The sequence below is a fragment of the Nyctereutes procyonoides genome, unplaced genomic scaffold (genome assembly GCF_905146905.1).
Source record: "Nyctereutes procyonoides isolate TBG_1078 unplaced genomic scaffold, NYPRO_anot_genome, whole genome shotgun sequence".
NCBI classification, from domain to species: Eukaryota; Metazoa; Chordata; class Mammalia; order Carnivora; family Canidae; genus Nyctereutes; species Nyctereutes procyonoides.
The window spans coordinates 7,042,899-7,069,949 of NW_026575035.1; the positions used below are offsets into that span (position 1 = coordinate 7,042,899).

At 33.9% G+C, this 27,051-nt stretch overlaps 1 protein-coding gene across 3 annotated transcripts in view; it reads left to right on the forward strand.

Moving 5' to 3' along the window:
- UBE2W (ubiquitin conjugating enzyme E2 W) overlaps positions 1-27,051 on the forward strand; it is a 107,129-nt gene that overhangs the window by 51,965 nt on the left and 28,113 nt on the right. For 2 of the 3 annotated variants that reach the window (XM_055318279.1, XM_055318280.1), the window contains exons 4-5: positions 6,640-6,795; positions 10,420-10,495. In XM_055318279.1, coding sequence (XP_055174254.1) covers positions 6,640-6,795; positions 10,420-10,495 — 232 coding nt within the window. Of the gene's footprint in view, positions 1-6,639; positions 6,796-10,419; positions 10,496-19,252; positions 26,519-27,051 lie in introns of those variants that run through there. The other variant, XM_055318281.1, reaches the window with a different exon arrangement.

The following is a 27,051-nucleotide window of genomic DNA, read 5'->3' on the forward strand; positions in this document are numbered from 1 at the left end:
TTTTCTTTTCCCTGTTGTAGTTAATTTCTCTTGTATCTCACTTGACAGTGAAAAAGCTGCCTATCTGAAACAAGGTGTTTGGCCCAGTCATTTGCTTTAAAGGAAACCATTATGACAGCAAAATCTTTTACTATCGGGAGCAGAGATGAGGCACTTTTCCATCACTGTTTTCTACTAGCGTGCACTTACCATCAGCCATGCAGAATTAAATATCTTCCTATATTATATATATTCTGTTTTCCTATGTGAGAATACGGGTAAATGATCGGCCAATTTAATGTGTAGTAAATGTGAATTATGTGCCAAATACTGTGCTCTCTTTTTTAGAGATGAAGAAGAGCACAGAAATTAAAAGGTATTTTGCCTGCCTTTATTTAGTATTTGGATAGGCAGACATGGATTCATTCATTCTGTAAGTACTTATCTAGCATGTCATATTACAGACACTGTGCTAGATGTTGGCAGTTTAGTAGTGAAGAGAACCAAATAAAAAACCCGCATTCGTGGAATTTCTGTTCTTGTAGAAAGAGACAAAAAACAATAAGCAAAACATACAGTAAGGAAGATGGTGGAAAAAAAAGTAGAAAAGGGAATTCAGGATGTTGTAGCATTGGATTGAGCAATCAGAGAAGATTTCACTGAGAAAATCACTTTGGAGCAGAAATCTGAAAGAGGTGAGTGAATAAACATGTGAAAGAAGTTTGGAAAGAGCAGGTAAAAAAGCAAAGGCCATGAATCTGGAGCACATGTGGCAGGTCCCCGCAGTGCTATAAAAACAAGAGAGGGAATGAAGAGCATAGGTCTGAGAGAGAATTTGTTGTGGATTGTATAGCCCATTGTAAGAGTTTTGTTTTTTACTCAGAATGAGATGAAAAACCTTTGAATATTTTGAGAAGAATGACATGATCCTACTTAAGATTAAAAAGAAAAATTTGGCTGTTGTATGGCACATTGATTGTTGAGTGTACAAGTGTACAGGGAGATCAGACAACTCTTGCAGTAATCCAGGTGAAAGGTGATGGTGACTTGTACCAGAAAGGTAGCAGTGGAGGTTGTGGAAGATGGCCATATTTTGGACCTATTTTATTATTGTTTTTTAAAGATTTGTTTATTTGAGAGAATGAGAGAGAGAGCGCATGCGTGTGCATGCAAGTTGGGGTAGGGGCGAGAGAAATCCTCAAGCAGACTCCCTGCTGAAGAGAATCCCAGGACCCTGAGATCATGACTTGAGCCAAAATCAAGAGTCACCCGCACCCCTGGACCTATTTTAAAGGTTGAGCCAGTGGATTTGCTAATGAATTGATAAGGAATATAAATGTGGCAAAGGAGTCAGGGAAGACCACAACTTTTGGCCTGTACAACTGGATACAAACTGAAGTATGAATTGTATGCTTTGGGAGCAAAAGATAAAGCAGTGACCACTTTAGAATAAAATGAGGGGGCAAAGAAAAACCTGTTTGTACTGGGACTTAAACCACAAGAAGAGTTTATGTAAAAAGTGGAGCAAATCATGAAAAGACATGGCTTTTTCTGAGATTTGTGAGCAAGTGTAGTTTTATGTATAGTTACTTATAGGAGGGCTACAGCAGGATATGAAAAAGGAAGGACATTTTGGGGCTTCTCCAAGAATATTGCAATGTGAAGGATATTTACAGATTTATTCAAAGGAATTAGGAGGTATAGTCACCTCTCCTTCCAAACTGTGAAGTCCTCAACTTTAGTGTCTCTATTTTGCTTCTTTTCCTTTCTGCTTCCTTCCTTACATTAGTAGTTCTTCCCTTCCAAATATCTATGATATTATACGCCCCTTCCTCTGTCAAAACATCCCATTTGAATACAATAAAATTGAATCACATTATCTTGTAAATGCCCTGGTTATACTTGGTTTTTTAAGCTTTTCAACTCTGATTTTTGTTGAAGAAATTTTAGGTATTTTAGAAATAGGTGGAGAAGTATGATTTTAGCAGGAAAAGGATACTTTACTTAGTCCTGAAATCATATTGATGCTAAAAGTTGTGCTAAAAATGTACTTGCCTTGATTACAAAGCTTTAGAAACACTGGGGCAAAAGAGTATTTGCTTTCTTCTCATACTTATTCTCCTTCCTATTCATGCCCCCTTAACCCAGACCCTTTTGGTTCTGTTGCTCAGTACTACCTCATTGCAGAGATCCAGAACCTATTTTCATAGTGTTTTCATCCTTTTATTTGTGGTGTCATTCTCCTTGCTCTTTCATGTGATGGTGGTTAAGCTTTCCAAAGTCTTAAATAACCATTTTTATTGCCTTAAATTGTCTAGCAACTAGGACACCTGACAAGGAGAAAGGGAACAGTGAACCTTGTTCGTTGAAGCCTTGGGGGTAAAGCAGAGGGAAGATAAAGGAGAAGACTGGTAGGCTAGAAGAACACAGCTTACAAAGGAGAGAGAATGGTTACCATCCAGGGGAACCAAATTTAGTTTCATTGTATCCAGGAATTTTGACTTTGTAATACTTGTAAGATTGCATGGTAAGGATAATTATGAAAGACCAGAAAAACTATTAATTAATTGTGATGCAACTAATGCATATTAAATGACTAAATGGGGAGAATTGAGCTAAAAACTGTGCTAAATAAAACTCCAATTCCCAGTTACTTTTGTCAGATATTTACCACTTAATGCTAGATTACCTACATCATATATTATTAATAGTTAGATATCTGATTACAACAAATTCTGCTTGTATATTCACTTTCTGTAGTTGCCCATTAAGTATTGTCATCTACTTACAATTTTAATAAGGGAAAGCATTCCCTTATCTTGTCCCTGGAGAAATCTTGGTATCCATTTTGTATTTTGGCTTTTATATTTTATAGCTTGTTTCATACAGCTTATTCTTGTAATATGTGTTTTGACCTAGTTTGACACTATATTAGATGTCTCACTTTCTAATTAGTTGCAGAACAGTAGTCTGAACATATTAGCATGCCTTCCTTGTGGTCAGATCTTAGTATAGGGGGATCATTCACCATTAAGTTTGAATGTTTGGAAATCCTTACATATGATTACCATGATTTCATTTCATTACATATGAGTACCGTGATTCATTTCATTACATATGAGTACCATGATTCATTTAATTATATTTGATACCAAGTTACCCAGAGGTTGGCTTGCTTAAAACTTTAGGTTGGATGTGGGCTATGCTCACTTAACTCCAAAATTATATGGATACTGAGCATAGTTATGTTAAATCTCACCTGCTCTTGAAAATATACCATATTGATAGGGAGATGTTTGGAAATTTAGATTCATCTGAGGACTGCTTCTAATGCAGGCTCTGAACTTCAGGTGTGCTTTACATGCATTAGATCTAAGATCCTTTTCTAAAATGTTGGCTTTTTTTTTTCCATAAAACTGCTTATTTAAAATCTGTAGTTCCGTTTTATTGTTTGGTTTTATGAATTTGTGCAGTTCTCTGGTTAACTGTTTATATGACTAGGTTTGGTTTGAAAAAATATTTTTAAAATAAATAATTTTTAAAATAAAACAATTAGCAAAGTTCTTATTCCCTTTGGTTTCAAATTCATTATATTCACTTGTCTTGTTAGATCTGTTTTCGTTTTATCGGCTACTTGGGATTTCCTCCTTCAATTTTTAAAATTTTGAATATGGCTAATCATCCCTTAAGTTTTCAGAACCTGCTTGGCTGCATTATAATAACTGAAACGTCCATTTCCTCCTTTGGATTGTACCATGCGTTAAATAAATGAGGATGGTTAACAGCATGATCTTAAAGAAATTCAGCCTTGGTTACTTTCCCCATCACATGCAAAGAACCAGAATCAGAGTTTTTACATCAAAACTGTGGAAACTGCTTACCAGCCTTTTTACATGAATAAATTGTTGAAAAACAGTTTTTAATTTCAGGAATTCATCTCTGGCATGTAAACTCAGCCTTTCTGTGTTTAGACAAACTTCTAAAATTCTGTATCTGGCAGATTAGGCCCTAGAGGTTACCTATAATATGTGCTAATTGATCCCCCTGTTTGGTTGCTGAAAGTTTCAGGCTGGCTACATTTGCCCTGCATGCGGCATGTGAAAAAGCCCCAGCTTTTTTTTTTTTTTTTTTTAATAAGGTTTATTGAGATCTGATTTATTTTTATTTCAGTCTCCTCAGCCTTTGAAACTGTTTCCGTCTTGATTTCTGGCCCTCTTCAGTGCTTATCATGTCTGCTGCTCCTGCTGTAGGTGTCTTCTGCCTTCCATCCCTTTTCCTCTCTCCTGATTTCCTTTTGGTTTGTGGGTATTTCTTGGCTCTAAGGCCAGGTGATTTAGTTTATAATCCATTCTCTCCAAGACCACTACTGCTTTTTCCTTCTGCTTTGTGAATTGGCTAGTCAGAGCATGTTGTGATAACCTTCGTATTTTGCTGTCTGTGTATTTTCCTTGATGGTTGCTGATGCATTGATTAATTTTTGCCAAAGAAGATAACTTGGGAGTTCTCCCATTTTTTGGCACTTTCAGAGCACTGTTCTACGTGACCTTTTAAAAAGGAGACCTTATTGGAAAAGAAATACCCTTTAAAAAATACTTGAGGCCAGGGGATAAGGTCTTGGGCATTGTTTGTGTTCTTAATGAAAATATCCTACTGGTCAAATGGGATTTTTGTGGCAGAGTGAATACCCCAGAGCAGATGCATATTCTGTGAGATTTGTAAACTTTCATTCTAGACATCTATAACACATTGTACGAATATCACATGAATATAATATACTACATGTTTATAAAAAATAAAATTAAAAATAATTGTAGATAGACTGAAAGTATGGGAGCTGCAAGACCATTTAAGCAGTCATTTCCTTTAGCAGAGCAGCACTTTTTTTTTTAAGCAAAAAGTGATGAAAAGGATACTAGCACTGATAGATAAAATTGATAAATGATACTCTTCAAGCACAGCTGTGCTAATGTTGTCGATTGGGTAATCTTCTGCAATCAGGCAGGGCAAGTAAATTGATATCTCTTATTTTGAAACCTGGTTTTCAGCTTTATTTTAGCTCTTTTTAGTGGGAATGGAGAGTGCATGACCGGAATTTAAAGAAACAAAAACTATGCAAGTATGTAGTCATTCCTTTTGTTGTCTTCTACTAGCTTCAGCCAAGGAAATGTGTTCCATATGTTAGTAGTATATTTGAAATATTAGAGGACTCCTAATTATATGAAAGAGTGCTTTGTTAAAATGTAAGTATTTATGAAATTGTAATGAAGTCAGATTTGTAGTTAGATACTTGAAAATAAAAGCAAAAACTCAGTTTATGGTATCTTTCTGTAACATGTCCCATATTAAATGATGACATACTACTCTAGCCACATGTATTTCACTGGCTCTCTGCTCTTATATAAAGGGGAAAATAGGTTATACCCAGAGCAATAAATATTTTATTAATTTCTGATATAACTGAAGGTGGGGTTTCTTCTTACTAAGATTTTGCTGTATTCAAATGTGAGACAGTTTGTTAGGGCTAAGAGAGATACTGTAAGTGTTGTTTGGGAACTACTGGTTTATATATGGTGAGCTTTATAAAAATCCCATCATACCTACTAAATCAGTATCTGTGAAAGTGGAGCTGTGTTGCACTTGTATTTTTAGCCAGATCTTCTGGTGATTTTATTTTTAAGGTCAGGAATTAATAATTACTACTAAACAATAAAAATGTTATGTCTTACTGCATTATAAAAATCATGTAAAGGTTGGACTAATTTTTATATCAAATTAAGTAACTTATGAAGTAACATAAACATTCTTAAATATTAGACTTCTGTTTCTTTGTCCTACTTTGGGCTCTGGTTACAGATTCTGAATCAGGATGTATAAATTCACTCTTCTGCCTCATTCACATGCTGAAGGTAGATATGTTTGCGAAACACTGCTATGGGGATACTTAATCATGAGGGCAAAGGAAGGAATAGTAGATTTATTATCTTTCAAAATGGTGCTGTGGCAAGATGGAGAAAGGAAAACCTGTTAAGAAGAATTAAGTAGAAGAAAAGGCAGAGAAAAACTTGACTCATTCAACCTTTGTTTTTTTTGTGTGTAGGCACATAGTTATTTGCTGATCAATAAGTAGTAATTTTTACCCATCATAATGGATGAGTGAGTTCAGAGAAGGTGAGATATATATAACAGTTATTTCCTTTTGCACAGAGCACCTCAGGTAATAGCATTTTTACAGGTAGAAGTGATGTTCCTGTCATATGCAATTCATGTTGTCTCAAAATTAAATACTTTTGTGTTTCTATATGCAGAGAGCAATGAGTACAATTTGAAAAAGTGTTCTTACAAATATAGTTGTCTTTATTAGGCTAAATATGCATGGTAATTTATAAATTTTTAAAGGGAATTTGTGAAAAATAGCTGAAATAAAAAACAGGTAACCTGAGTTTTTTTTTCTGTATGTTCCATCCCCTACCTACGTGCTCATTCCTACAATGAAACCCGTACTTTGTGAATTGACGAGAATAAACAGCAGGCAGTTGTTTATCCTTGTTTCTGGCACTTATTTTGTTTTTAACTGGTTTTTAAAATAAGTTCTGTGGAGAATATGTTATGTCTTGGTAATACAGAATATTTGAGTGTTAATGGAATTTTATTCTTTCTTAGGTCATGTTTACTGGTGAAAATATTCCCGTTCATCCTCATGTTTATAGCAATGGTCATATCTGTTTATCCATTCTAACAGAAGACTGGTCCCCAGCGCTCTCAGTCCAGTCAGTTTGTCTTAGCATTATTAGCATGCTTTCCAGCTGCAAAGAAAAGGTAGGACTTCTCAGAATTATTCCAGGTAATATCTATTCTTTTAGTTTAGGTAGCGAAACTATTTTAATACTATGTGAAGGAAGGACTTAATGCCTTTTATTATGAAGTTATAGATAATATGTTTAGTAATAGATTAGAAATAGGTATTTTGATACTCTTTCATTCCACATGGAAGTAAGACATTGTTTTATATTTCTTAAACAGAAAATTTCTGCAGATGTTCTTAAATAATATGAATTTTATTTCTGTAAGCATGCACAGGGCAGAAGTGTACAAGAAATTCTCATTTCTAGATTTCACCATGGAAAGCCCCAAGAGCATGTTTCATAGCTGCTTTCTCCCCTCTGGTGGCCCCCACACTGTCAGCCACTTTTAGGGGGTTTCCCAGCAACTAGAGCTTTCCTGTCCATACTGATCATCTAGTGATTAGGTTGAAGGAGGAAGGTTAGATTACCAGTAGAATTTTCAGGACTTTTTCTCTAATTCTCCTTTATTTATTCACAGATTCTATGTCTGTTGGAAAGGTGAAAATACCAGAAAGAAAAATCAAATAAGTTAAATATAGGATTCCCCTTTAAAGTATCTAAATCCCGTGTGCATTTCTGGCCCTCTTGTTATTTCTGCCTCAGGGTCAGTGTAGCATAGTGTTCGTGTGTTTATATATTTTAAAGCCTCTTTTCTTCATGAGGGTTTCCTTTTGTATTGAGTTTAAAGGAGAAACAGCTTTACCTTGCAGATTAGGGATCTGTGGGGTTATTACAGCAGTGTTTTTTCCTTGTGTTCTCCAAATTCAACTATCATTTTTACTAAGTTCATATTTAGAGAACTTTAAATTAGTATTTAGAGAACTTTAAGTAGCTCATTTTTTAAATGTTAGATTATCTAGACTCTGAAACACGCTTAGCTTGGCAAAGTAAGTTTTTTGAAATGTTAGTTCCATAAGAAGTTTCTTGGTGTTAGGTTTAAAAAAAAAAAAAACAAAAACAGCTTTTTTCGTTCAAAGAAGCATGGGAAATAATGGTTTAAATTGTATTTTTTTTAAATTATAGCATTAAGAGCCCTTAATATGGAATTTTATATACCATATAAGAAAGAAAAAACTTACGGCAGTTAAACTATGACACCATTAGTATAAAACACATGTATCCCTCATTCAGGAATATTAAAATGTAAAGAAAAAATGTACATCTTAGATGAATTAGGGTGCACATTATCTAATTGTAGTACGACTTTTTAAGTTTCCTCTTTGCCTGTGGGCTTTTTTTCTAGGTTGCATTTTAAGGCTACACTTGAGCTTTTGTTAACCCCAAGGGCTTTGGAAACAATCTTATTCGTTTATTGCTTCCATATTTTCTCCTCCCCCACACTTCCTCTCCCAGCACACACATAAGTTTAAAATGTTTAGGTGTAGAGTAGTTTGCAGTTACAAAGACTTCTGTGTCCTTGTTAATGTTTAATGTCTTTAGGAAGGTGAAGCAGTAAGTCTAGGATTTTAAAAAGAAAAGTTGAGATGAACACCGGTGATGTGTGTACATAGCTCTTGCATGTGCCTTGTAATGATTACCACATTTTTTTTACATTTAATATAATGATATACAATAATTAAATAAATGTAATGATTTACAATAATATAAATGTAATAATTTACTATTAAGAACTAGAAAATAAATTCTTCATCTTTATCCTTTTCTAATCCTATTTCCTTCATATTTCAGTTGTCTACTACTAGTTTTCTTGCATAGTATATGCTTAATTATTCCATTTCAAATATTGGCAAGCTATATTACATAATCTAAATTATATTTAACCAAGATAATAATATGGAAGTAATTCTGGCAGCATTAATTAGTTCTCTGAAATACAATAAATTTAGTAAACATTTATTAGGTACCTACTAGGTGCTGTTTTTACTGAGCCAAGTACTAGGTTACAAAGATGAAGAGCAAACTTGCTTTGGCACTGAGGGGATCTAGCTCCTTAAATAAGCTTTTAAAAGTCTTGTAACTACTCACCAAAAGCTCTTCTTTTAAAACAGGTGAATTTTATTCTGTGGTTAGTGTGGTTCTATGACTTTCATTTTAAAATTTGACTTGAATACATATTTTAGTTTTTATTGTAAGAGTTTGGGAACTTTGATTTAGTCATAATTCTTTCATTCCAATTTTATTTTTCATAGTTAAGAAAGATTCCCTAAAGTGAAGGCAAATTCTTTTTATCGATAGCTTTCAGTAGATTAAAGATAATTTCTGATATTGAGAGGTCTTTCAGTAATCTATTTATTCTTAGTGCCCTTATAGATATCTATATAGATATAGATAGTCCAAAGTTTCTAGCTTGCATTTAATTGCTAAAACAATTTTGATAATCCATCTTTTTGTATAGTTCCTTTATTTTTCTAAGAACCAAATCTCCACAACCACTTATCAATAGTCTGGTTATATTCTTGACTTAATAAGCAAATAGAATGAGTGTTGTTTTTCTTCCCCCTTTTTTTTTCTTCCTTTTTTTTTTTGAAGATGGTGTTCTAATCAATATTATGAAATTACCTGTTTTCATTGGTAGCAATTTATTCCACATGAACACAGATTATGACTTTGCAGGACAAACAGCAGCAGATCATTCTTTGAAATTGTCAGGCATTTAATTTCATATACTAATTTTTCAGATATTTTCTCAAACTGTATCAGTGAGGTAATCTTGAGGTAGTTTAACATCTTATGCTCTGCTTTTCCGTTTTGTTAAGTTACTATTAATGTTAACTTGTAAGGGCATTATTAGGCTCAACTAAGATCAGAGTTATGTACATGAGTTGTAGAAGTGCCAAGTGGACTACCTGTTTCCCTACCTGCTATCAAGGCAGTCCTACTCACCATTGGTTTTTGGTTGGATCTACTTACTAACTTATCTACTAACCTGTATTCTGTGGCTTTTATATAAATTTGATATGTTTCCAGATTTTTGTAGAGAATCACATATTTCTTCTTCTTCGGTATCCAGCAGTTTTCAGGGAAATACCCTTCCATAATCTGTCTTCAGTGTTGTTGGCATCACTATTTCTGCTGTAGCTCCCTTGCAGAGCTGCCATAGGTTTCTAATACTGTGCTATTCAGGGCCTGTATATGCCAATATAGCTTTTCCCCTTTTTCGCTCTTGTATAGTGTTTGGAAACTGAATCCTTTGGTCTGTCCTTGGTGATTCTTATCTTACAGGAAAACAGTAATTGTGGAAGTACATAAGTTGCTGTTAGTTTCTCAGACAAGCCTAGTCTGTATTTCAGTTCACTAAAATAATTAGTTCACTAAAGTCATTACTAAATTATTCTAGAGAGATAAAATAAATGAAACCGAAATTCTTTAAAATCTAATGCTGCTGCTTTGGGTTAATAGTCACCGTCTAGTAATTCCACTGGACCCTAACCCAAATCACACATGCATAACCGCCCCCCCCCCTCTTTTTCATTGCAGTATCAGGGGTCTGCTTTTCTTGGAATCTATTATTTCAGTTCTGCCGCACCAGCGTTTACATTGTTTTTATACTTTCTGTAATAATTCTGTCAAAGCTTTTACTAAATATGTCTTCTTAAATCTTCTTCCATTTTACAACTCAAACTCTTTTTGGTTTCAGAGACGACCACCAGATAATTCTTTTTATGTTCGAACATGTAACAAGAATCCAAAGAAAACAAAATGGTGGTATCATGGTAAGCACTTTTATTTTAAAATGATGACTTTTTAACATTTTGGTTTCAAAGATTATATATCTATTTGCTGGGGGGAAAGGAGGGAATATATAACTGATGTATTTTTGTAATATGGAAAAGAGTCTTTAAAACATTTAAGCCATTTAATGGATACACTGGGCTAGATTTTTATTGAGGCATGTGAAATCATAGCTACTATAGAAGTGAAATCTAAAATTGCTTTAACATTCTGAAACGCTACCATTTTATTACTGAAAAAGAGTCCTTAATAATCCTTAGATGGAACTAGTTATTGGGAAACCTGTTACTTGAAATAGAAGCTTTGATGTCTTTTGAAATTACTTAGTTCTGGTGGTGTTCTTAGTGACGGGAGGGGGATCACATTGTGAGAGATGACCCATTAAATTAAAGAAAGCTCTTCCTGTTCTAATTGTCCTCAAAAATTTGTGGTGCTCCTGATTGTAGCTGTATAAATACAGTAGTCTCACTGATTTTGTTTTATTGTTTTTGTTGGGAGAGTGTTAATAGCTTTATAATTGAAAACTGCTAGCATCTTTTCTAAACTGACCTCACTGCTTCCCTAAAGAGGTGTATTTGAAATTCAAAACAAAATTTTATATTCCTCAATCTACATTTTGAAGTATACAAAAAACCACCCCCTGTGAGTTTTGTATCCATAAGAGCATTTCCTTTATTATTCTTTTTTAAAATGTTAGCCTAATAAGAAATTAGAACTGACAGAGCCAACTAATAGGAATATGGCCTTTCCCCTTTACCTTTCTATCCATTGTGAAATCTTCTGTTACCTGAGTTAATTTGAGTTATTTAAAAACTTTTTAAATTATAAGAGTTCCAGGTGTTAGTGATGACTAGAATCAATATAATAGCACTCTGCCAGCAGTTACAAGTTAGAAAACACTGTGAAAGAAGAATGCCATTCTTGAGAGCCATGGAAAGGTAAATATTCAGGCTAGTGTTAATGGCAACAATAGATGACCTAGAAGAAAAAAATGACAAAACTTAATGAGAGCTAAGAAAAAATAGAATTATTTCATGACAAACTATTATTACAGAAAAATGTGTTTTCTTTACAAATTAAAAGTTTAATTTAGTAAAAATCCGGTGGAATGATGGGTAAATGCTTGAAATTTTTGGAAAAAAATAATAGGTGAGAGGAGCAGTCTGTATTTTGAACTAAAGGATAATGAAGGAGAATTGGTCTACCAGATACCAAAACATATTAATGCAGGAATAGACATCAAAAGAGAATTACTCTTTCCTAGGCCTTTTTATATATAAGATTGTAATATATAGTAAATTGGATGTCAAAACCAATGAGAAAAAATATTTAGTAAGTAATCTTATTAAAGAGTTGGTAGTCATTTTGGGAGAGAAAAATTCACGTTTTTACTTCATATATAAAGTATTTCCTATGGATTGAATTAAATATTTTTTTAAAACAAGAGAGGGACGTCTGGGTGGCTCAATGGTTGGGTGCCTCCCTTCAGCCCAGGACGTGATCCTGGAGTCCCTGGATCAAGTCCCATATTGGACTCCCTGCATGGAGCCTGCTTCTCCCTCTGTCTATGTCTCTGCCCCGCCCCTCCCCCCCGTGTGTCTCTCATGAATAAATAAATCTTTAAAAATAGAATAAAATAAAACAACAAGAGAAATTTTATTTTTTCTAAATTTAATTATCAACTCTGTAGGAAGGAAAGATTTCTGAAGTTAAAAAGAATCACAAAGACGTTAAATAGTTTTATGAAGGGACGCCTGGGTAGCTTAGTGGCTGAGCATTTGCCTTTGGCTCAGGGCGTGATCCTGGTCCGGGGATCGAGTCTCACGTCGGGCTCCCTGCAAGGAGCCTGCTTCTCCCTCTGTCTGTGTCTCTTCCTTTCTCTCTGTGTCTTTCATGAATAAATAAAATCTTAAAAAAATAAATAAAGAGAGGCAGGAGACAAAGACAGAGGGAGAAGCAGGCTCCTTGCAGGGAGCCCGACGTGAGACTCGATCCCCGGACCAGGATCACGCCCTGAGCCAAAGGCAAATGCTCAGCCACTAAGCTACCCAGGCGTCCCTTAAATAAATAGTCTTATGAAAATTTAAACCTTTCAGAAAAACCTCAAAGCACAGTCAACATAAGGTTTAAAAATGTGAACAATTATAGCTTTATTAAAAATAAAGACCATTTATGAAAATTGTTTAACATAAGAAATACACTTAATTAAAAACATAGGCCAGAAGTTTGCAATAAAATAATTACAGATTTAATATTTTGAAACTATTGTTAAATTGGCAGAGTTGACTAAAATGAATGCAGTGCTGAAAAGAGTAAAGGGTAGAATAGTACTTTATATTTACTGATGGTATAGCAAGTTCAGCAATATTTAACAAGCTTAAAGTTTAAGATCAAGCTTTTTGTCTGTTACCAAACTTGAGAGTAATCCATCCTAAGAGAATCATCTTTAAAACAAGAAGTGTTTTGGGCAGCCCCGGTGGCACAGCTGTTTAGCGCCGCCTGGAGACCTGGGATCGAGTCCCACGTCGGGCTCCCTGCATGGAGCCTGCTTCTCCTTCTGCCTGTGTCTCTGCCTCTCTCTCTCTCTCTCTCTCTCTGAATAAATCAATCAATCAATCAATCAATCTTAAAAAAAAACAAGAAGTGTTTTTATACATGGAATGTTCAGTGGGGCATTATAATGTACTCTATTTCTTATCCTCCATATGCTATTTTCCTGAAATCAGTCTTGCACAGGCACACACAAAAGCACCCTTCCTCAACAAACCCTTTCCCACACACACCCTATTGGGAATTCTTTCACCAAAATCTTGCTGATTACTTTCTGTTTTAAGGAATCTACTAAACCTTATTACCATGCCTAGAATGTTGATTTTGCTTTAGTTTTTAAGAGATCCCCAGATAATTCTGATACAGCTTGTCACTTGAGAACTACTGTTTTAGGGATTCTGAGATACAAAAGGACAAGTTTTAGGCAGCCCGGGTGGCTCAGCGGTTTAGCGCTGCCTTCAGCCCAGGGCGTGATCCTGGGTCTCCAGGATCGAGTCCCACATTGGGCTCCCTGCATGGTGCCTGCTTCTCTCTCTGCCTGTGTCTCTGCCTCGCTCTTTGTCTCTCTCTCTGTCTCTCATGAATAAATAAATAAAATCTTAAAAGGACAAGTTTCCATATGAAATGAGTAATCAGACTTAAGTAATTCTGAGCACTGAAGGTCTGCTAAAGCATTTAACAAAAAACAACAAAAAATAAAAAATAAAGCATTTAACAAGACCCTACTTTAAGTAAACAGCCCTTTACTTCAGTTTACATTACTGACTTCTCATTCTTTTTCATCTTCTTGCCGTTGAGGACCAAAAACCAAACTGCCTCTTCTCTCTGCGCCTTTACAAGGAGGCCTTCCAAAAAAAACAGGCAAAGAAACAAACAAAATTTTGAATGTCACAGACCCATTTGTCTTAGCATAGAAAGTAAGATTAGTCAATCAAGAATATTGACAAGCCTAGTCATTCTATTTCAACCTGAACTTCACTAATAATAGAAAAATCCCCCATTGCCTTCTCCACAGTGTTTTTAAACCACTTGAGTTTTCTATTAAAACTGAGAAGAAATTTCCTTAGAGTAATGAATTTTTAAAAATACATATATTTTGAAAGTATAATCTTTGCTATTCTGTGCTGCTTCAATGTTAGACAGTGTGTTCCTATTTTTTTCCCTTCCTTCTTCCCTGGTAGGGAAATTTCAGAAAGATTACAATCTTTCAGGCCTTCTAATGCTGCCTTATGAGAAGTCATTTATCTAAGAATATTCCCAGAATCTCACATTATGTGTTTTAGAATAAGAAAGAGAGAAAGGTCACATAGTGAAACTAGAAATATAAAATAAATTCTTTAAAATAAAATACACTTCATTGTAGCAGTTATTTTTCATAGTAATTTTTTCTGTTAAACCAAGAAATGTATACTTTCATGACTAAAATAGAAAAGTCTTTTAATAGTTTAAACTATTAAATTCTCCAGCTTAACCAAGAAATACAAAGAAAAGAGAGGTTTCTCAAATTAAATTAGCCTCTTAATGTATACTAGTCCTGGGTTTATGTAGGAATTCATTTACTAATAAACAGATTAAAAGTGTCTCCCTTCCCTTCTACCCCCAAATACAAATTAGCCATTTTAAAAGGACCAGATTCTATTTCAACTAAATAATAACTATTTTAGCTCAGGTTCTGGTCCTAGGTACAGATAATTTTTTTCATTTACAGATAATTCTGTTTAAAACATGCTCAGTGATTATTCGTATCTCAGTCTGTTTTCTACTCATGCTTGAACCCTGCATATCTGAATCATTTCCTTCCCAGAATCTCCCTTTGAATCAACAGTTTGCTCCATGAGTGACCCTTATATGAAATCAAGGACAGGTAATACTAGTTATACTTTGAGATGATAGAGCAACTGTTCTTTCATAAAGGTGGGTGGGTTTAGACAATCCTTCCTTCACCTTTAAAAAACTAAAGCATTTTAGCTCTATAGCATATATTGTCTTTGCCTTTATACATTTCAGAGTGAGTTATAAACAATGTGAAAATAGCTCAGATGTCAGCTTGTTTTTTTGTTTAGCTGCTTTAGTTCTAAAAGATCTTCATTGATCATGTTCTCCTTTTAACACCAAATTACCAAGAAATATGGACTTTTGTTATTTCTTAGTATTATCTAATTCTGGAAGGATTATAAGGTCAAATCAGAGTCCCAAATGTGACCTGCAAACCTAAACAAAAAGATCAGAGACTGAACAAAGATTTGCTTAGAATTGGAATAACTCACTGAATCAAGATTTCAGTTTTTAGAAGCCAAGCACAATTGTAAGCCTCAGGTACAAGCTTCATAGTCCTCTGTGGTGCTGACCAACATAGTTGGGTCAGGGTGAGTCAGAGTGTCAGTATTTGTAATCAAAGAGGCAAGAGAGGTTTGAGTTTAGATCCATAATACCTGTGTACTTCAGAGGGGGCTTCCTGGATGCAAGATGGATGCACTGTTAATGAAAAACCGTAATCTCCTGGTTTTAGAAGAATAGGATTCTACTGATACACCAAAATTGAGCTCTCAAATACCAGTGTTAAGTTCCTGAAAAAAACCCCTCTTTCAACTTAAATTTGTGGATCTTCCACATTGTTAGTATATCTTGAAAATGTAGGCCAGTTATTGCTACCCTACTGTTAACCTTCTTTGTGATATCATTCCTTGTGCATTTCAATATGCATTTCTTTTGGGATTCTTCTCTAGCTCCTATTAAAGTATAAAAAATTATTGATATGTGAACACATATTCCGTATTGTTACTTACTTGAAGTTTACTCTTAACCTGTCTCCCAGAATTCTTTTATAGTTTCTGTTCACTAAAGGATTATGGTCCATATCTGCATTGGAATACAAATACTCTGTGTTGCAAACTTAGGGCAGAGGTCTATATGTTTTAAAAAACCAATTAAACAGAATAGGATTAAAAAAAATAAGGGAAAATAACCCAAATAGGTATTTGAATACACAGCTCATTTCAGCATACAAGGAGCTGAGGAATTCAGGGCTAGAACTGTTCCTTAGAAAAGAAGTGTATACAGTTTAGTGCACAAATGAATGAATGAGCCTCAAAGTTCAAAATCATAAAATAGCCATAATTCTTGAAAAAGATAAAAGGTATATTTTATGAGATCATAAAAATATTTCAATAAGATAGCTAATAGAATCCATTAAATATGATCCATCTATTTCCAGGCTCCAAATTGAACATATACAACTTAGTTTCATAAATGATTGCTTTCCATAGAGAGCTGTACTGACCTGGTTCCTGAAGCATTTTCCTTAAGGTGATAGAGAATTGAGCAGTAGAGCTTAAGACTGTAATTGAGTATTCGCTTCAGAAAACTAGGCTTACAGGAAATAGAATGGCATATGTTTAGATGTTATGGGTAGGAACTGAGTTTATAAATTTGGGGAGGAGTAGAGGAATATCTTTTTTTTGGAAACTATAGACTGCATTCTGGTTCCATTCAGCTGGGACATTTCCTGTAGAATTCTAAGGATTACAAGGTGATAGGAACATAAAATCATCTCAGACTAGTATTAACAAACTTTTTCTTCCTGCCCTATAGCTGTCCGTAGAATTACCTCCATTAGTTGTGAACCTTTTTATATTTCCACTACCTTTTAGGATTACAGAATTACTTTCTAAATTCCTAAGTCCAAATTTTTACCCATTTTAGCAGTTTTTTTCCCCTTTATTTCCTCCTAGATAACAATTCTCTTGTCTTTGAAATCTTTCTTGAATTGGTTAATCAAGACAACTTTAATCCCCTAAACTGTTGAGAGACAAACCTACATGTAAAGATTTATTTTTGTCTTTCTTGGAAGTAGGATCCCACCTTCGTATCTACTGACTTATTACTGGATTCCTTTTTCCCCACTTTATTATTACTGACTTATTACTGGGTTCCTTTTCTTCTAGACTTTTGTCCCTGGAAATATCTAAGGAGATGATTTCCAATATAATGTGATGGTTGTGGTGTCCATTAAAATGTGCTGGTTCTGATACTCTGGGGAAAACTGTATGGCCTTCTTTTAATATAATTCTCTCTCTTAACTTCCTAAAAGCCCATTGAAGTTAGTCATAGTAGATGTCATCTTTATAACTGGTTATTGTATATTATATTTGAGGGTATACTTTCAATAAGGGCTTCTACAGTTCCAGAAAAAAAAAATTAAATTGTTTATCTGATTTCTTTTTTCAGACCTTCATCTTACTACAAATACTTTAGCCAAGAGGCTAGATAGATTTTGTTCTTTGATCACGTTTTGTAGACTTACATTTGTCTTTTGATCCATGATGAGTTTATTCTAAAACCTCTTTTTTTGTAAATTATCTTAGTATTTAACAAATGATTTTTTTGCTTCTTGGTGATGGCTTTTTTATTTGGGGAAAAGTTAGCCGTGGCATTAGCTCATACTTGTTTCCATACTTAAGTATTTGCTCATAGATTCTTTGATTACTTACAGCCATGATGGATTTGTAATGTTGAAAGTCCATGTGTCCCTGTGAGTCCAGCTATAAGAGATAATTGAACTCCATTTTCAAAACTTATTGATTAGTAAGCTTATTTCGCTAGAGTATTCAAGGCAGAGAGTTTAGTATTAATCTTAATTTTTTTTTTAACCTCTAATCCAAGGTAGGGCTTGGGCTAGGGAGAATAGCTTTTTTTGGATTTCTTAACCATTTTTTGGTGGGTTGGAGCATATTCTCCAACAGCCTACTGTATTGAAAACTTCCAGAATGGATAACCTGATGGAGATAGATTTGTTATTGCCTATCAAAGACGGTATGTCTATGGGGATAAGAGCTTATTATTATGAACATTAGGTACATAATGTTCAAGATGAATTTTGTCTCACTTTTCTTGTTGTAGAGATTGCCATGTGGTAAGATACTTACAATTTGACCTGTTAGGTAGAATTTAGTGCCATCTCTTAGATTAGAGATGTAAGTGTGATTAGTTTTAGTTTTTTCAAGGACCCTAGTGTTATAAATTACTCTGTTGGAAGAGATGTTTTAAGGGACCTCTTTACATTCTTAGGTTTGTTCTGTATTCATGACATCCATATCTCCTCTTTAAGTTTCACAGTATTTTAAGAAACAGATACTTTCATGTGACACTTAGAAGCTGCAAACTATCCACTTATTTTCTTAAAGATATTCTTTCTTTAAAGATTTCTAATGATTTAGGTAAGATTTATTTTAAAAATCTAGTATATTTCACCCTTTAAATTTCCCTTAAAGTACAGGGTGATGGGATATTCTATATGAGTTTGCCCAGCATAGAAATCAGACATAGAGGTTTTTAGCTTTCATTGAGTCATTGGGAATGAGGACTTTTATTAGCAGTGTATCGATCTTAACATAGATCCTAACGTAGTTTGTAGTTTGACCAGTTTTTCAGAAATGCTCTCATGAGAGCTTTCACAAGTCTTGGGTAGTTGCCAATAGTCTTGCTTCTTTCTAAAGTTTTCTAAACAGTAACTAGACTTCAAATCCTTCAGATATGTCTTGTGAAATAATTTTGTAAAATACATTATGAACCCCACAATTATATGTCTTACATAATGTGTTTGAGGCTACCAGAAGGCATTTCTAAACCTGTGGGATTTTTTTAAAATGACCTCATTTGTATATGTATCTATACTTGCTGAAAAGTGTATTTTTTAAATGTATTTTCTTAAGAGAAATGTATTAATTGATTTGGCAATGATACTTCATTTGTAAAGTTATTCCTTTCTAGACTAAAGACACAACTTGAATTATCCTGTGTTAAACACCATGACATTGTTGGTCAGGAATTTACTTCCTTTCTCATTACAATTTAAAATTGTTGCCCAAAAAAGACTCTTAGACTGATAAATCCTGAATATGTGCTATCATATATCAATTTATTATTTAAAATAGAACTGACATACTGATGCATCATCTAAGACTTGTGTGAACTACTATTTCCGTTAAAGAATAGAACTTGATTTGTTTGTCAGTATATAACTGAAACAAACTGGACTTTTTATTTGCAAGGGTTGGGGGAGGCAAGTCAGACATGTAAACCATGTTCTTCTTGCTACTTGAAATTATTTCTATGTTAGACTAACTTGTGGATTTTACTTATGCATGCTTGACTTTTTTAATTATCTTTTTTTTTCCCTTTTCTTAAAGATGATACTTGTTGATGCCACTGTTATCATCCTCCTAGCAGAAGATAGTCCTACTGAGAAAATGAGCACTTTGATCATTCAGTCTTTGAACTTTAACCTTTGACTGGAAGTGACCTATAGGCAATGAAGACTACTTCCTTTTACTGCATTTTTACTCGTGTGCATTCTGGGCGCATGTTGATCGCTGGTTCAGTCCAGGCAACTGACATGCTTTTATTAGTCATACAGTATTAATGCAGGTGTCAGGAAATGTCAATATAATTCCATTTTTTATTTTTATTTTTTTAAGCTTTTGGAAAAGTTCCAGGTCCTCATGTATTGTGCAATAACAATGACTTCCTTGGCGGTTTTGGGACGTTCATTGCCGGCAATGGACGTTTAACAGGAAAATTTTTCATTAACTCCTGCCACCCAATAATTAATGCATGATAGGGCCTATGAAATGAGCTTATTGGTTATAGTGGGATTATAAATAAAGTGAGGGATCCAACATTACTTTGAAAGTCACCCCAACTGTTTATATTTGGATTCTATGCACTGTGATCCTGAGGTTAACAGCATGAATTAACATGCGTCTTTAAAGGACTATAATGAAAGATCATTGAGTATTTATTGAATTGTTTATATCTGCTGTCAAATTGTTTTGACATGTAAGGTTTTCACGTAACATTGGCAGAGAGGTACAATATTGTTATCCCTATGGTGAAAATAAATTCATTTGTTGTATATAGTTCCTCAATCTCTGAAGTAAAGGTATGAATAATCTAGGGTATGAATGGTTGAATCAAGGCTTGATTTTGGAAGTAAGAACAATGGCAGTGATGATGCAATTGCTGCAGTCCTTCACTGGGGCTTGTTTGTACAGTAACGATTTTTCCAAGTAGATTACACTCTGTTACTTCCTGCTAGCCATCAGCATGAGCCCTACTGCCTAAACACTATTTCTTTTATTTATGTTTGGAAAATCCATAAACGATTTTCATTTGCAATTTTGTTTCTTTTGTTATGTTTTAAGTCAAGTTTGAATGTTATAGTACTTCAATTGAAAAGCTTTTGTCAAGTTTTTTCTTGTAAATTTTCTTTACTTGTAAGTATCATTTTGTCCTTTAATCCTGTACCCTAAAATAAGAAATACATTTTTGACAGAGGCTTAATGTTTTAACAAAAGAGTGTGGACATTTTTATTTTAAAATTTAGGCAAAGTACACTATAGAATGGTATGTTTGCTTATTTGTCTCACACAACCGTGCAGTTTTTCCTGGAGGGATTTGTTTTGTTTTCTTGTTGTTTAAAAGACTTTGCTTACAGCTAGATAAAATTTTTCTATAGAAAAAAATTGTTGAAACGTCCAATTCTCAGTACCATGTAAGTTAATGATACTGCAACTAGGTTCTCTTTTTAAAAAGCAATTATGTATTTTATAAATTACCTTTTCACATATGCAAAAATCTGTTTCTACTACAATGTTATTTTTACTATTGCCTGTTGTTGCACTCTTTTTGACATATCCTGCAGTGAATAAATATATGGATCAATTTGGGCTTAAAAATAAAAGCCAGTTGGCTGAAAGATTTGAAGTATATACCCCAGCAAAACATCCAATCAATAATTGGCAAGGAATATTTTCAAAAATTGTTTTTAATCTCTGTATAGATGACATTTTGTAGCTTTGTACATGTTGTTAATTAAGGGCATATAATTTTACACTCTAAAAGTATAATTGCTGAACTCAGGGGTGGGTAGACTTCAAAAATATGTCTGCTGTAGAATAACTTGAAAAAAAATTAAAACTATGGCCAGCCACCAAATTGTGGACACTGTTTATACTATAGTTAGCAAATACCACTTTTTTAAAATTAAACACGTTTTGTTCTTTCTTGACTAGATACATATAAGTTCTCACAGTAGTCTCTATCAGTCTTATCAGTTGGCCTGTTTAACCAAGACAGAAAATGTTTTTTGGAATGCTTTGAGCTACTCTTAGTTTTTAACTGCTTTTTAATATGAAAATTGCAGCGGCAAATTATATATTTTTCATATTTTACACAACTGCTCTAAACTACTGATTGACTTGATCATTTTCAGGGGTGAGGGTGGGGGGCGGGGGATCTTTCTCTGTACTGCTGGTCCTCGTACTAAAAATCTTTTATAAAGCAATGACCTGTGACATTTATTCACCAAAGGAATTAATATACCAGGTCAAAGATTAACAATGCTGTCCTATAGATTAATAGGTCACATATAGCCTCAATTGAATTTTTAAAAATAAAAATAGCAGTATTTTAACATACCTCTTTCTCTACATAGAGATACCATAAAATAAAACGAAGTAAAGGAAAGTAAAGGAAACCAAATAATATCAGTACATTTTATCGTTTAAAAGAAGATAAGATGAAATATCCTAAAATATAGAAATATCAACCACTCAAAATTTGCAATAAGGTAACACCTTATTCATTACATTACTCCCTTGAATTTAGGAATTATTGGAAACTCCTTTGCACTTAGATTTAATTAAGTTAATTTTAAATGTAAGTTACATTATTAAAAGACATAGGACGTTTACCTAAGTCATTGCTCTAGAGAGGGCATTTAATGGCTTTGTAATAATAAAAAGAATATTTCTCTGTAGTGTGTTGTTGAAGGACAACCAGAATACCAAGAAAATGTACATAGGATTATGCTACTTCCCTCTTCCCTAGCTCTATGGGGCACTATCTGTTGCATAGGCCTACAGAATTATACTTTCATATTTAGACAATATGTACTCTATTTATTTATTTATTTATTTATTTTGAGGCCATTCTTCTGGTTTGCCAAATTCTGTTAAGACAATGATACATTCATTTCCTTATTTTGCATGCTTCGATCATGAACTTGGTGCCCTTTCAAAAAATTATATTATGTCAAATAGGTATTAATGCCATCGATTTTAAAGAGCGAAATGGTTTTCAGTTTTTTTAAGATAAATTTTTTAAAATAAATTTTATGGCTGTTCTCTTAAGGAATTTAATATTCATCTCTAAAGGACTTACTTGTGGATGAATTCCTGCTTTTAGCTAGCAGGGAAATAAAGCTTTTTTTAATCCCCAAAAGAAAATGCTAAAAAATAGCTTTTATATACAGTTCATCTGGAGAAAGATCTTAATCCTTATTGTTTTGACTACGTATATGAATATTTGGCATAAAGTAACTAGGATAGTTTATTAGTTTTTCCCTTCTGAAATTTTAAATATATGCAAATGTATATCATTAGATTCCTGTGGTGAATAATAATTTCTTCAGATTCCAAAACAGGTATCTAGTGACTGCTTAATTATTTCCAGATCGCCTCAAAGATGAATTGACAAATAATGGAAATGAGTAGTGATATGAAAATGGTATGTAACCACATATTACTTGTTTCTGGTAATCAAGTCTTATTTTTTAAAAAGCCTATTGTTTTTGAGAATTGAGATATTTAAAACTTGTTAAAGCTTCTTCCTAAAAATAGAAGAGAAGAGGAGGTACTGTGTGTTCAAAATTTTTTTAAATAAAGAATTCAGTGTCACTAGTTCTAAGCCTTTATGGTTACTGCTGCTTATATTTCTCGATCTCACTTTTATTTAGTTTTTTGTATATATTTTAGCTGAATGGTTAGGATTTATTAAGTGTATATAAATTGTTTTTCAAAAAGAACTGAGGCTTATCCATATCTTTTCTGAGGATTCTCTGTGACCAAAATCAGCTACTGCACGATTCTGTGTTATGCTAATTCCTTTGCATGATTAAGATCTCTGAAGGTGTCTCTTAATCTGCACCCTTTGGCCCTAATCCTCTTTGCAGTCTGTCTGTTCTATTATTTTCCTTTCTTCCTGCCTAGCATATAGATGTCCAATATGTCTGTCTTCAGTTTTCCTAAGCTTTCCTCTCTCCTTTTCCTGCCTTCCTCCCTTTTCGTCCCCTTTCCTTTTCTTGAGGTTAGGGAATCCAGAGAAGGAAGATTATTGAAATTTTTCTTAAAGAAAAAGACTCCTTCCTACAAATAAAATACATAGAATTTCTGAAACCTTATTTTGGTTCATCAGGAGGTGGCTAAATTTCTTGAATAATTGACTACTTGGTAAGTGAGCTCTTAACCAAGTTGTTCTTAAAAATGACATATATTATCGAGGGAGTTTTGTTTTACTTTTTGGATGTTGAATCTCCCAAAGCCTAATTATTGCCCAAATGAATTAAATTACTTGTTTTGGTAAAGTGTTTTTCCATTTAAGTTTCTAAGCCATTTTTGAGATTTGATTTAAAAAATTATAATAATTAGTGAGAGACTTGTTTTCTCAGTATAAACTGTGCATTAAAGACAGGCTTGCATGCATCATTATCATTAGAGGCCCGTGGAGTCCAAACATGTACTTCAAACTTAGATCTTTATCCTTCAAGTTGATGTTCTGCTTCTGACTATGGTCCTGATAATTGAGGTGTTAATTGTGATTTTAATTCTCAGATGTTATTGGGATTTACATTTATGGATGAATCTCTGGAATAGTTACATGAATGTCTTTTTTTATGAAAATGTTTTTATAAAACAATATAATATCTGAAGACATTATGAATATATGAAAGAAATGCCTGAATAGAAGTTGGTATATTTTAACATGCCTAAAGAACTGCAGTTGTGTAAATTGAGTGCAGTTGACAGGGAAAAAGAGAAACAATTCCTTGATGCATACATTGTCCGGGTTTTGTGAAAAGTTTGCTTCTGCAGTAATTCTGAGCTGCTTTCTCAGTGGCAAATCATGGTTCTGGGCTTTGGCTTGTTAGGTGTGACATCGCTTGTCAAATTTAGAGCTAAATGGAAAGATTGAATAATCCCACCTCTCTAATTTTATTTTTTTTTAATTTTTTATTTTATTTATTTATGATAGGCACACAGTGAGAGAGAGAGAGAGAGAGAGGCAGAGACATAGGCAGAGGGAGAAGCAGGCTCCATGCACCGGGAGCCTGATGTGGGATTCGATCCCGGGTCTCCAGGATCGCGCCCTGGGCCAAAGGCAGGCGCTAAACCGCTGCGCCACCCAGGGATCCCCCACCTCTCTAATTTTAAAGCCTGAAACAAGTCGAGTAAGGAATGTGGTAGATTGTCAGATACCATGAAAATAAGTGGAAGTCTCATCATAGTTAACCACAGATGATTTACATAAATGCAAATTGATTGGCAGGCTGGGGTAAAATAATTATTCAAGAAGATTATTGTATCAGTTATCTAGTATTAAGAATTAAGTCCTTGTGCAAGTTAAAATGAGTTTGTTGTTTTTAGTTGGTACCATTTTTCTCTCAATATTCAGAAATACAAATTGTGCATTTTATTAATAGGAATGGAAGCTCATGCTTGAGGATTTGAATAGGGTGGATGTATATATATTTTATAAATTCAAGTTGTACCATATGTAAAGCTACTGCTTTTTGAATAGAATATAAATGTTAAGACAAATCTATATATTATATATTTTTAAATACATGTATCAAACTTTTGTTAGTTGAATATAAATTACATTGTGTGCTTTATGGAATTCAGTAACTTTTAATAAAGCGGTTGTCATTGATTTATTTTATGTAGACTTGAATATTAAATTGGATAGATATTAAATCTCTTTGTAGTTTATAATGTAAAATTTACTTTGTACTAGTTTCTCTTTACAGAGGATTGTGATCTTCAAAGGATTGTCGAAAGAGTAAAATATCCAACTCCAAAAATAATTGCAATAGAATGAAGATAGTCACTAAAGTGCTTTTATTTATTTAACTGATCATGTTTACTTAGTGTAGCCCAGTGTATTTTAGTGATTCTTCATGCTTTAATTAAAGAAGTCCTGATTAAAAGACTGGTGTTTTCAGAAAAGGTGGAAATTGAGACCCAGGCACTGCTTAGAGTTACCATGAGTCTGGTGTTGCTGAACTTTAAGTTGTATGATAAATGCAGATCTACTGTAGAGAACTTTGGGATGCTTTCCTGAATATACACACAGATCAATCAACTTACACGTAGTGGAGTGACTCCTGAGGCTATAAGAAGAGAAAAGGAGATAAGCATCTCTGTTATTCATAGCAGGAAGAAACTTAATATGCTCAGCTGATATTCTAAGTTTTCTATTCATTGGAGATCTGCTTGCCCCAGGAGCATCTTACTCTTCTTTGGGAGACCTGTACTTCCATTTCTCAACTTGCTGTTTCTGCAACCCTCAACAATAGCTGGTTAGATAAATGCAAGATCCATCTTCCTTTGTACTTCAGTGACACTCTCTTCCTTTATTATAATCCCTAAAATAATTTCTACCTCTTGTAGAAGATTTAAGCCACTGTGGATAAGTGATTCTGTTGAAGTCCCTATATTCCTTAGTACCTTTCACACTAACATACAGCAAAATTAAAGATGAACTGAATGATGCAACTAAGGGTTTTCTGTGCTAGGATAATATGGGCCAAGGCCACAGTGGTTCCATACCTATGCTGTTGGGAACTCCTATCAATAAATCTTTTAAATTGCTTATGAGATTTCTTTTTAATGTTTGCTTAAGGCAAAATATGTAAGTGGAAGTACCCATCTGCTCTTTCTAGTTCAGTGGATTTGAAAATGTTCTAATAAGGAAAGTTGAAATAAACTAAGGTAGAAGATGTCTTCTCATATAGGTACTTGGCCTTCAAGGACCTATTGTGGGTAGATAAAACTCAGGCAAGAACCTAATGAGGATGGCTCTGTCCTGCAGAAAAGGTATCTAACAACATTAAAAATTTTTATGTCCCCTCTCACATCCCCAAGAACATACTTCTCTTTTCTTTACTCTCACAATGGTGTTTCTATATCCAACCTAGTTATCCAAATGAAGAATTACCACTATTTCCTAGTCCCCTCTGACATTTTTTGTCATTAAGCTCTATTGAACCTATCTTTAAAAAAAATACCTGAAATCTCTTCCTTTCCTCCAGTCCCCTTGCCTGATCCTGATGTTCCCAGGCTGTTCATAAGCCATCCACACTTTGTTCTGTGAATAGTAGCAAAATAAGACTGCTTGTGCTTTGCTCATGTTCTTCCATATTCCTAGAATGTTCATCATCTGCTTTCCTACCTGAAAAGTCCAGTTCAGATGTAGTAGTTACAAGGTTATCTTTGTCCTTCCCTTCCCACCCCTTTACCAGTTTTCTATCCTGGATTCTTTAACGGAAGGACAATGTCTCAATGGTGTTTGTGTCCCCAGCATGTAGCACACAGTACCTATCCTATAAGCTTTTAATAAATGTTTGTTAAATAAATTTGATTGTACTTGCATTTTTATACTAACTTTTCCAAAGAAACTTAATCAGGTGCTAGCAGTTTTGAAACATACATTTAAACCACCATCTGTGTGAAGTGCCACAACAGAACATCCTACCCTTCCTATCCTGGAGAGTTCGAAAAAAAATTGCTTTGAAGTAAACCATTAACCATTTTTCACCGGTTATATTCTTTTGTTAAAAAAAAAAATGTTCTCATACTTTTGCCCTATCTCTAAGGTAAATTAGTTACCTTGAATATATTTACAAATTAAGACTATAATTGTTTTAAGCTATGTCTGAGGAGACCTGAGATCATAAAGTTAAACCTAATACTCTTTAAAAACGGACATTAAACAAGTACTTAGTACCTTCTATGCTAAGAAGGATGACAGATAAAAGAAAGCCTATATCTTCAAAGGGCATGTGTTATAGGTGGGGTAATAAAGAAAAATAATACAACATCAAAAGTGGCGAGCCCTAAAAGATACAGATAAATAGCAATTTTTGGTA